The following is a 12,178-nucleotide window of genomic DNA, read 5'->3' as shown; positions in this document are numbered from 1 at the left end:
GTGAAAAATGAAAGGAAAATATATTTTATTATTACTTTTTTTCCCTTTACTGCAAATACCATATTTAACAGTGCATTAGTAAGATTTAAAATTGGCACATAACAGGCCTTCATACCCATTTCCACCCTTGACAGAAGTTCCTCTGCCTTGGAAAGTCTCTTTTGGGCATCATACAAACTGTTCCTCCTCCTTCGTAATGGCTAGACAATTCCCTTGGCGTCAACGTTAATGTATTTCAGTGATCAATTTGGCATTTAATCTTAATCCAAAGAGAGGAATAGTAAACAAAGGAAATAAGGTAGTCATGAACAAAGAAAAAAGGCATGAAAAATGACATGCATACACAAAGCAATGGATACAAACAAAATAATAAACACCGGACAAATAAACCTTTTACCCACAACAATCCAAATGACATTCCTTAGGAAAAAAACAGTACTTAACCATCTGTCTTTAGTCCTATGGGTTGGGGATGGAAGCATCTGCGTAGAAATGTAAGACACAGAAATATAGGATAAACAAACCACTGTTGCGATACTTTGGCCCTTGGCCTAATGACCAAGAGGTGCATTTCTTGGCCCTTCGTAAGAGGTTAAGGCCTGAATAAAACCACAGCAGGTCTGGAGCAATTTATACATACAGTAGTTGAAAAAAATATATGAAATTGGCTGGAGTACCATTAAGACAGAAAAGTTACACAATACTACAGCAAAGGCTGGTGCAAAATTGGCAATCTGTTAACTCACAAGTTATTAATCCTGTTCCAATAAAGAAATTAGAAAAACAAACACTCAACTGTCACTTTCAAACCCCTGAATCAGAATACATTCCATTGATGAGATAGTCCACCTGGGTGTAGTCTTTTGTCCTGTAGCTCTCATAGGCCTGTGTGAGGAAGAGGACAACCGTAACCAAGAAGAAGACGAGGCCAAACAACAGGACAGCCAATAGGGTACTTGTGTCCACCAACTGGCGTGTCAGAGGCCCCCCGGCAACAACGTCTATAATGGCTCTGTTGGTATCTCCGTCAAGCCTTTTTGTGCTGACCTCAACAGTGAAGGTCGAAGGGACTATGGCGTTTCTGGAGGTAGCTTGAGAGCTGGGAACCTCCGGACTGGTTGGTGATGGATTCTTCTCCTCAACTGTAGATGAGTCTATGGTGGTGGTGGTAGTGGGTTGTGTTGTGGTGGTGGTAGTTGGTTGTGTGGTGGTGGTAGTTGGTTGTGTGGTGGTGGTAGTTGGTTGTGTGGTGGTGGTAGTTGGTTGTGTGGTGGTGGTAGTTGGTTGTGTGGTGGTGGTAGTTGGTTGTGTTGTGGTGGTAGTTGGTTGTGTGGTGGTGGTAGTTGGTTGTGTGGTGGTGGTAGTTGGTTGTGTTGTGGTGGTAGTTGGTTGTGTGGTGGTGGTAGTTGGTTGTGTGGTGGTGGTAGTTGGTTGTGTGGTGGTGGTAGTTGGTTGTGTTGTGGTGGTGGTGGTAGTTGGTTGTGTTGTGGTGGTGGTGGTAGTTGGTTGTGTTGTGGTGGTGGTGGTAGTTAACAGCATTGCTGTTATTGGTACTACAGTGGTGATAGTAGTGGTATTTGTTGTTGATAATGCTGTTGTCGTCATCTGTGGATTGGCTGGTGGAGAGGTCAGGGCTGAGGGAGTCGTTGTAGTTCTAGGTTCCTGCTTTACTGAAGTGGTTGTCTCTGAGGTTTGGACTGTTGACTTAAGGGGTATGTCAGGTACTGTAGTTCCTCTGGAGGCATTGCTAACAGTCTTACTGGGAATGAAGGTGTCATTCTTAGCGGCTGGCATGGGTGCTGCAGTCATGGTAGTAAATGCAGTGGAGATGGGGGCCTGCCCATTATCCTCACGAAAATGCAAGGTAGAGTTAGTCTCATTGAGGGCAGAGGTGTCTGTAATTTGATTGGCATTATTGCTGGCTGTCAATTCAGGAGCAGTGGGGTTTTGATAGATTTCTGATGAAGTTATGGAACTTGAAGATCCAGTGGTAGGTCCAGCTTCACACTTAAGACCACTGATGTTTTTATCTGGGGGGAGAAAAACTGATTTTAAAGTCTGACAAATGTAAATGCATTACATGATAAGTATTACAATCACAAAATAGACTGTTAATTTACAAACCAAAAGATAACATTACTAGATTTATCAATTACACTGAACAAAAATAACAACAATTTCTAAGATTTTACAGAGTTACAGTTCATAAAAGGAAATCAGTCAATTGAAATAAATTAATTTAGGCCATAATCTATGGATTTCACATGACTGGGAATAGAGATATGCATCTGTTGGTCACAGAGACCTTAAAAATGGCAGGGGCATGGATAAAAAAAAAGTCAGCATCTGGTGTGACCACCATTTGCCTCATGGGCATAGAGTTGATCAGGCTGTTGATTGTGGCCTGTGGAATGTTATCCCACTCCTCTTCAATGGCTGTGTTAAGTTGCTGGATATTGGCGTGAACTGGAACACTGTCGTACACGTCGATCTAGAACATCACAAACATGCTCAATGGGTGACATGTCTGGTGAGTATGCAGGCCATGGAAGAACTGGGACATTTTCAGTTTCCAGGAATTGTGTACAGTTCATTGCAACATGGGGCCGTGCACTATCATGCTGAAACATGAGGTTATGGCGGCAGATGAATGGCACAACAATGGGCCTCAGTATCTCATTCACGGTATCTCTGTGCATACAAATTGCCATCACTAAAATGCAGAAAAATAAATCAGAAAAATGCGTGCCTGGTACAGTTGAAACCGGAATACATTCGTGAAGAGCACACTTCTCCAGCATGCCAGTGGCCATCGAATGGGAGCATTTGCCCACTGAAGTCAGTTACGATTCCGAACTGCAATCAGGTCAAGACCCTGGTGAGGATGACGAGCACGCAGATGAGCTTACCCGATACGGTTTTTGACAGTTAGTGCAGAAATTCTTTGGTTGTGCAAACCCAGTTTCATCAGTTGTCTGGGTGGCTGGTTTCAGACGATCCCGCAGGTGAAGAATCCGGATGTGGAGGTCCTGGGCTGGCTTGGTTACACTTGGTCTGTGGTTGTGAGGCCGGTTGGACATACTGCCAAAATCTCAAACGATTTATGGTAGAGAAATTAACATTCAGTTCTCTGGCAACAGCTCTGGTGGACATTCCTGCAGTCAGCATGCCAATTGCACACTCCCTCAAAACTTGAGACATCTGTGGCAGTGTGTTGTGTGACAAAACTGCACATTTTAGAGTGGCCTTTTATTGTCCCCAGCACAAGGTGCACCTGTGTAATGATCATGCCGTTTAATCAGCTTCTTGATATGCCATACCTGTCAGGTTGATGGATTATCTTGGTAAAGGAGAAATGCTCACTAACAGGGATGAAACAAATGTGTGCACAAAATGAGAATGCTTTTAGTGCATATGGAACATTTCTGGAATCTTTCATTTCAGCTCATGAATCCAGCACTTTACATGTTGCATTTGTATTTTTGTTCAGTGTAATATTTATATTGATGGTAATAAGAAGTTATATTCTGAACATTTCTAACAATGAGTAGACATGCACTTTCATATTTAAACATTCTCCACCAACGGTGTTTAAATATTGCAGCATTTGTATACCTTGTATCCTTATCAGGTCATCGACGGCGATATCATTGCAGTTGGTGCCATTGGGACACTTCAAGAAAAAGCAGGTGTAGTTCTCTTTCCAAAAGACAAAACGATCACAGGTCGTATGCAGTAAGCCTGTGGAATGAACACAACAAATGAAAAGAAATTCTTGCATGCAGTCAAAATCTTATATTAAACCACCACCAAATAAGTAATTGCTCAAAATAAATTGTACCCCTTCATGCTTCATTGTGAGCAAGATTCATGGCACCATGACATTCTGTTTGTCTCAAATGAATTCAGTAAATTTTCCTGGCATGTATCAAATCAATTCAGGCTGAAGAACAGCATGAACCAAAAGCATTTGTTATGCAGGCAATATCAATATGCGACCTCATCACCTTTGGGCTCCAGAGTGGCGCAGCGGTCTAAGGCACTGCATTTCAGTGCTTGAGGCGTCACTACAGACACCCTGGTTCTTTTCCAGGCTGCATCACAACCGGCTGTGATTTGGAGTCCCATAGGGCGGCACAATTGGCCCAGCGTCGTCCGGGTTTGGCCGGTGTAGGCCGTCATTGTAAATAAGAATTTGTTCTTAACTGACTTGCCTAGTTAAATAAAAGGTTACATTATTATATTTTTTTGTTATACAAAAAAATAGCTGGTCAACAAATTATCCAAACATTTTCCATCCTTGTAAAAAAAAGTTACAATCAGCCCTGGGAATTTCTTACATTTTCACCACAGTACTATGGTTGTTTTTACTCAATTTTTTTTGTGACTCTTATTTTATTTCATTCCTCTCTGTCAGTGCTTTTTCAGGAGACCTGGGATCCATTACAGAAACAGATGGGAGAAAAACAGGCCTGTTTACACCTCCTTTGATCCCTGCCAAACTTTGTGAGTGACTGAAGAGGTAGCTCCAGTACACCTCAGCCTCAACATCCGGCAGTGCCCGCCTGGTGTCTCTTCTCCCACTTCAGAGCAGACCTACTGATGAGGACAACAGGTGGGGTGAATCTTCAGACCAGAGGCAGACTTGGGCCTGGACCGAAGGAGAGGCGCTAGTCCCGTTAGGGAGTCAGTGTGAGAGATAGCAGAGCTAGTTGCGTGACCTCAAGTCACTCTCCTCCCCTGCCTTATTTTAGAGCTGCTGCTAGGCACTGAGGCATCAAAAGTCCTTTGTGGTTAAAAACTTCAGGTGAAATGGCCTAGAGAGCCATTCCTGGTCAGTGATGGCAAACTAATTGGAAGGCCAGACACTTTGGGTTTTAAATTATTCTGCAGCTGTTCCAAATGGGACGGGAAAAGAGTGGAGGGTTGGGGAAAGCAGGGTCAGTGGGTTTGAAAATCAAAGTTGCAGAGGGCCCCTCACTCCCCTCCCTCTTCAATTACTAGGGGTCACCCTATGCTAGGGGCTTGACGTGTACCAAACATACAGGTCTCTAAGCTGGAATGCTGAATGATTATGTATTTATAGCGCTTTGTCATACCACACATTACATGCTTCCAGATGGTAATACCAACCTTGTTTTCATACCCTACTACTCTCAAACCACATTGCATCGTATGCCTCTCAGAAAAGCTGTCGCTTGTTTAGAGTGGATCATGTGGTGGAACTGGAAGAGGGCTGGGCTATTTACAACTAACTCCTCCCAAGAAGATAATAACTGCCTGGGGTATATGTATGTACTTGCTGCATGCATCCGACCACTCAGGTGGTGCACCTTGTGCGGCAAAAGTATTGTAAGATTTAATTAAAGAACATGTCATGACAAAGACTCACCAAAGCAGGGCCAGGCTCATAAACACAGCAAGGCCTAAGCATCCCTTTCATCTTAAATCTGAAACACATGGCTTCTTTGAAATTATGTCCTTTAGCAGAGATGTGATTTGAGAAAAAAAAAAAAGAGAAAAAAAAGAAACACATGGCTTTGCTTTTAACAAAGACGATATTCCACAGACTATTCCCATATCAGTTGTGTTCCTACTTCATCCAAGAGGTAAACGTTTAGAAGTAGGGAGGTAGAGTTGCGGTCAAATACATTGGCACCCTGCACTTTTATTAAACAATTCCCTATTTCTTCTAGAATAGTTTTTTTTTAAAATTGATTTTCAACATTGCAGAACAAATGTTATTTTAGTAACCTTAAGTGTAAATTGAGAAAATAAAGGCAAATGGCATGGACAAAATTACTGGCACAAATGTATTATAATCCCTAATAATCCTGTTTGCACGGACACATTTGAAAATCAGGCTACTTGATGGGACTTTTGATAAATGCGGAAAATCGCCTATCACAATAAACACTACCACAGTGACCATGTTATTTTTGCGAAGACTATTTGATTCTGAGTTCCGACATAAAAATAGTTTTCACATTCTAACTTTGTAAGACGCATACTTTCAGTTTTTCCTGAATTTATGCCTTGATCACACCGACAGTGTCATTTTGGTACATCAGAAGTACATTCACATTTATTTCCAATGGGCCGCTGCGTTTGTGTTGCAGAGGCAGTTGCAGTACTTTCTGCGTTGTGCGTACGTCGGATTTATCGAAAGTATGCATCAAACTGTATATGCATACGGCTTGACAGAATTGGTTGTATAAGGTGAATGTTTAACTTTAGTTGTACACATATCCAAATAATGCTGCGTACCATTTTGCACAATGACGCTGTGTTTTTTTTTACAACTGCGACTTGGCCAAGATAAAGCAAAGCGACACAAATAACAGAGTTACACATGGAAAAAACAAACATTGTCAATAATACAGTAGAAAAAGTCTATATACAATGTGTGCAAATGAGGTAGGATAAGGGAGGTAAGGCCATAGTGGCGAAATAATTACAATATAGCAATTAAACACTGGGGTGACAGATGTGCAGAAGATGAATGTGCAAGTAGAGATACTGGGGTGCAAAAGTGCAAAATAAATAAATAAATAACAGTATGGGGATGAGGTAGTTGGATGGGCTATTTACAGATGGGCTATGTACAGGAGCAGTGATCTGTGAGCTGCTCTGACAGCTGGTGCGTAAAGTTAGTGAGAGAGATATGAGTCTCCAGCTTCAGTGATTTTTGCAGTTCGTTCCAGTCATTGGCAGGAGAGAACTGGAAGGAAAGGCAGCCAAAGGAGGAATTGGCTTTGGGGGTGACCAGTAAAATATACCTGCTGGAGCGCGTCATACGGGAGGGTGCTGCTATGATGACCGGTGAGCTGAGATAAGGCAGGGCTTTACCTAGCAAAGACTTGTAGATGACCTGGAACCAGTGGGTTTGGCGATGAATATGAAGCGAGGGCCAGCCAGCAAGAGCATACAGGTCGCAGTGGTAGGTAGTATATGAGGCTTTGGTGACAAAATGGATGGCACTGTGATAGACTGCATACAATTTGCTGAGTAGAGTGTTGGAGGCTATTTTGTAAATGTCATTGCCAAAGTCAAGGATCGGTAGGATAGTCAGTTTTACGAGGGTATGTTTGGCAGCATGAGTGAAGGTTGCTTTGTTGTGAAATTGTGAAATAGGGTTTGGATTGGAGATGCTTAATGTGAGTCTGGAAGGAGAGTTTACAGTCTAACCAGACACCTATATATTTGTAGTCGTCCACATATTCTAAGTCAGAACCATCCAGAGTAGTGATGCTGGACGGGCGGGCAGGTGCGGGCAGCGATCGGTTGAAGAGCATTTATTTAGTTTTGCTAGCATTTAAGAGCAGCTGGAGGCCATGGAAGGAGTTGTATGGCATTGAAGCTAGTCTGGAGGTTAGTTAACACAAGACACCAGAAGTATACAGAATGGTGTCGTCTGCGTAGAGGTGGTTTAGAGAATCACAAGCAGCAAGAGCGACATCATTGATGTATACAGAGAAGAGTCGGCCCTAGAACTGAACCCTGTGGCACCCCCATAGAGACTGCCAGACGTAAGCGAGGCAGTCATTTGAGAAACCAAGGCTGTTGAGTCTGCCGATGAGGATGTGGTGATTGAGTCGAAAGCCTTGGCCAGGTCAATGAATACGGCTGCACAGTATTGTTTCTTATCGATGGCGGTTAAGATATCGTTTAGGACCTTGAGCGTGGCTGAGGTGCACCCATGACCAGCTCGGAAACCAGATTGCATAGTGGAGAAGGTACGGTGGGATTCGAAATGGTCAGTAATCTGTTTGTTCACTTGGCTTTCAAAGACCTTAGAAAGGCAGGGTAGGATAGATATAGGTCTGTAGCAGTTTGGGTCTAGAGTGTCTCCCCCTTTCAAGACCGCGGCAGCTTTCCAATCTTTGGGAAACTCAGACGATACGAAAGAGAGGTTGAACAGGCTAGTAATAGGGGCTGCAACAATTTCGGCGGATAATTTTAGAAAGAGATGGTCCAGGTTGTCTAGACCAGCGGATTTGTAGGGGTCCAGATTTTGCAGCTCTTTCAGAACATCAGCTATCTGGATTTGGGTGAAGGGGAAATGGGGAAGGCTTGGGCAAGTTGCTGTGGGGGGTGCAAGGCTGTTGACCGGGTTAGGGGTAGCCAGGTGGAAAGCATGGCCAGCCGTAGAAAAGTGCTTATTGACATTCTCAATTATCGTGGATTTATTGGTGGTGACAGTGTTTCCTAGCCTCAATGCAGTGGGCAGCTGGGAGGAGGTTCTTACTCTCCATGGACATTAGTGTCCCAGAACTTTTGGGAGTTTGTGCTACAGGAGGCAAATTTCTGTTTTAAAAAGCAAGCCTTTGCTTTCCTAACTGCCTGTGTAGATTGGTTCCTAACTTCCCTGAAAAGTTGCATATCGCCGGGGCTATTCGATGCTGACGCAGTACGCCACAGGATGTTTTTGTGCTGGTCAAGGGCAGTCAGGTCTGGAGTGAACCAAGGGCTATATCTGTTCCCGGTTCTCCATTTTTCGATATGGACCTGATGGTGAGGAAAGCACTTTTAAAGAATAACTAGGCATCCTCTACTGATGAAATGAGGTCAATATCCTTCCAGGATACCCGGGCCAGGTCGATTAGAAAGGCCTGCTCGCTGAAGTGTTTTAGGTAGCGTTTGACAGTGATGGGGGGTGGTCGTTTGACCGCAGACCCATTACGGATGCAGGCAATGATCGCTGAGATCCTGGTTGAAGACAGCAGAGGTGTATTTAGGGGGCAGGTTGGTTAATATGATATCTATGAGGGTGCCCGTGTTTACGGATTTGGGGGTTGTACCTGGTGGGTGTATTGATCATTTGTGTGAGATAAAGGGCATCTAGTTTAGATTGTAGGATGGCCAGAGTGTTAAGCATGTCCCAGTTTAGGTCACCAAACAGCACAAGCTCTGAAGATAGATGGGGGGCAATCAATTCACATATGGTGTCCAGGGCACAGCTTTGGGCAAAAGGTGGTCTATAGCAAGCGGCAACAGTGAGAGACTTGTTTCTGGAAAGGTGGATTTTTAAAAGTAGAAGCTCAAATTATTTGGGCACAGACATGGATAGTAAGAGAGAACTCTGCAGGCCATTTCTGCAGTAGCTTGCAACTCCGACCCCTTTGGCAGTTCTATCTTGTCAGAAAATATTAGAGTTAGGGATGGAAATTTCAGGGTTTTTGGTGGTCTTCCTAAACCAGGATTCAGACACGGCTAGGACATCCGGGTTGGCAGAGTGTGCTAAAGCAGTGAATAAAACAAACTTAGGGAGGAGGCTTCTAATTTTAACATGCATGAAACCAAGGCTTTTACGGTTACAGAAATCAACAAATGAGAGTGCTTGGGGAATGGGAGTGGAGCTAGGCACTGCAGGGCCTGGATTAACCTCTACATCACCAGAAGAACAGAGGAGGAGTAGGATAAGAGTATGGCTAAAGGCTATAAGAACTGGTCGTCTAGTACGTTCAGAACAGAGTAAAAGGAGCAGGTTTCTGGGCACGGTAGAATAGATTCCAGGTATAATGTACAGACAAAGGTATGGTAGGATGTGAATACAGTGGAGGTAAACCTATGCATTGAGTGACGATGAGAGATAGTCTCTAGAAACATCCTTTAAACCAAGTGAGGTCACCGCATGTGTGGGAGGTGGAACTAAAGGGTTAGCTAAGACGTATTGAGCAGGGCTAGAGGCTCTACAGTGAAATAAGGCAATAATCACTAACCAAAACAGCAAGGACAAGGTATATTGACATTAGGTAGAGGCATGCGTAGCCGACTTGACTCGCACATAATGCCTCGATCACACCTGCAGTGTCATCGTGTAAAATGGACCGTAGCATCATCTGGATATGTGTGCAACAAAAAAGTTGAGCATTTACCTTCTGCTACTATTTCTGTCAAGTTGTCCATGCATTTAATTTGATGCATACGTTCGATAAACCCAACGTACGCACCACACAGCACGCACTGAAACGCAATGCTGGAAGGCAAACGCACCGTTCCACTGGAACTTAATGTACTTCCAGTGTTTTATAATTTTTTATTTAACTAGGCAAGTCAGTTAAGAACTAATTCATATTTACAATGACGGCCTACACCGGCCAAACCCAGACGACGCTGGGCCAATTGTGCGCCGCCCTATGGGACTCCCAATCACGGCCGGTTGTGATATAACCTGGATGTACCAAAATGCAATCTTGCACACTTTTCGGTTTTTACTTTGAATACATTTATCAACATCTTTTGTTTCCCCCTCGCTTAACTTTTTTACCCTAGACACTTGGTTCTACAGGATCACCACCAGCCGAAAAAGCTAAGTAGTAACATTAACACTATGCCATCGAATTGCAGTCGCTGTACTCATAATATACAGGAGAACTATTGCCTTATGGTGAGGATAGCCGTGTTGCAAGCACAGCTTCAGATGCAATCGTTAGGCAAGGGTAATTTCAGTGTAGGAAAGGATGAAACAGCATCTGTGCCACCAGTAAGTACAGATAGTAGTATAAATCCCCCCGCACAGTCCCCGCAGCCGGACAACTTTCTCAAGACTTCTGGAAAGAAATGCTGTCGGCATGCTCATCCGGTGTCGCTCATTCAGCCGACAGAAACGTTTAACCGGTTCTCCCCACTAAGCCTCCTCAGGTCTCTCCTCCACCCGTTACAGGGTCTGAGCCGCCAAAGCCTCCCACATTAGCTCAGACAAATTGAAAACCCTAGTCATTGGTGACTCCATTACCTGCAATATTAGATGTAAAAACGAATCATCCAGCGATCATACACTGTTTACAAGTGGGCGGGGCTACCGACGTACAGGCTAATCTGAAAATGGTGCTGGCTAAGGCTAAAACTGACGAGCGTAGTGACTATAGGGATATTAATATCCACGTTGGCACTAACGATGTTAGGATGAAACAGTCATAGGTCACCAAGCACAATATAGCTTCAGCGTGTAAATCAGCTAGAAAGATGTGTCGCATCAAGTAATTGTCTCTGGCCCCCTCCCAGTAAGGGGGAGTGATGAGCTCTACAGCAGAGTCTCACAACTCAATCGCTGGTTGAAATCTTTTGTACTTCCCTTCCCAAAAGATAAGAATTTGTAGATAATTGTCCCTCTTTCTGGGACTCCCCTACAAACAGGAGCAAGCCTGGCCTGCTGAGGAGTGACGGACTCGATCCTCTCTGGAGGGGTGCTCTCATCTATGAACATACTTTAGAGACAGGGCTCTAACTCCCCTAGCTCCCCAATGAGATAACCAGCCTGCCAGCTTAGTGGAGCCAGCCACTAGCACAGTCAGCTCAGCTATCCCCATTGAGACAGTGTCTGAGCAAAACATGGCGGTGTTCGCTTTAGCAATCTCACTGGACTAAAAACCTCCTCCATTCCTGTCATTATTGAAAGAGATTGTGATATTTCACATCTCAAACTAGGGTTACTTAATGTTAGATCCCTCACTTCCAAGGCAGTTATAGTCAATTAACTAATCACTGAAACATGGCTCAAGCCTGATGAATTTACTGTGTTAAATGAGATCTCTCCTCCTGGTTACACTAGTGACCATATCCCCCACACATCCCGCAAAAGGCGGAGGTGTTGCTAACATTTATGACAGCAAATTTAAATTTACAAAAATAATAAAAAAATGACCGCGTTTCTCTTTTGAGCTTCTAGTCATGAAATCTATGCAGCCGACTCAATCACTTTTTTTATAGCTACTGGGCAGTAGACAGCATTCCTCGCAGAATTCCCCAAATTCCTTTCAGACCTTGTAGTTATGGCAGGTAGTATTCACATTTTTGGTGACTTTAATATTCACATGGAAAAGTCCACAGACCCACTCCAAAAAGCTTTCGGAGTCATCATCGACTCAGTGGGTTTTGTCCAACATGTCTCCGAACCTACTCATTGCCACAGTAATACCCTGGATCTAGTTTTGTCCCGTGGAATAAATATTATGGATCTAAATGTTTTTCCTCATAATCCTAGATTATCAGACCACCATTTTATTACATTTGCAATCACAACAAATAATCTGCTCTGACCCCAACCAAGGATCATCAAAAGCTGTGCTATAAATTAATTGGACAGCCCAAAGATTCCTAGACGCCCTTCCAGACTCCCTCCACCTACCCAGGGACGTCGGAGTACAAAAATCGGTTCACCACCTAATTGAGGATC

General features: G+C 43.7%; 1 protein-coding gene across 2 annotated transcripts in view; it reads right to left on the bottom strand.

Annotated features, from left to right (window-relative positions):
* Positions 1-8: 8 nt before the first annotated feature.
* The window catches only part of LOC129867210 (mucin-2-like), a 31,474-nt gene continuing 19,304 nt past the window's right edge, over positions 9-12,178 (bottom strand). For both annotated transcript variants that reach the window (XM_055940466.1, XM_055940465.1), the window contains exons 3-4: positions 3,616-3,741; positions 9-2,030 (exon numbers count right to left, since the gene is read on the bottom strand). In XM_055940466.1, the coding sequence (XP_055796441.1) occupies positions 805-2,030; positions 3,616-3,741 (1,352 nt within the window). In that variant the 3' untranslated portion in view covers positions 9-804. The remainder of the gene's footprint in view (positions 2,031-3,615; positions 3,742-12,178) is intronic.

The sequence above is a fragment of the Salvelinus fontinalis genome, chromosome 12 (assembly GCF_029448725.1).
Source record: "Salvelinus fontinalis isolate EN_2023a chromosome 12, ASM2944872v1, whole genome shotgun sequence".
NCBI classification, from domain to species: domain Eukaryota; kingdom Metazoa; phylum Chordata; class Actinopteri; order Salmoniformes; family Salmonidae; genus Salvelinus; species Salvelinus fontinalis.
Note: the sequence above shows the minus strand (reverse complement) of the source record. Positions and strands in the feature narration are given on the sequence as shown.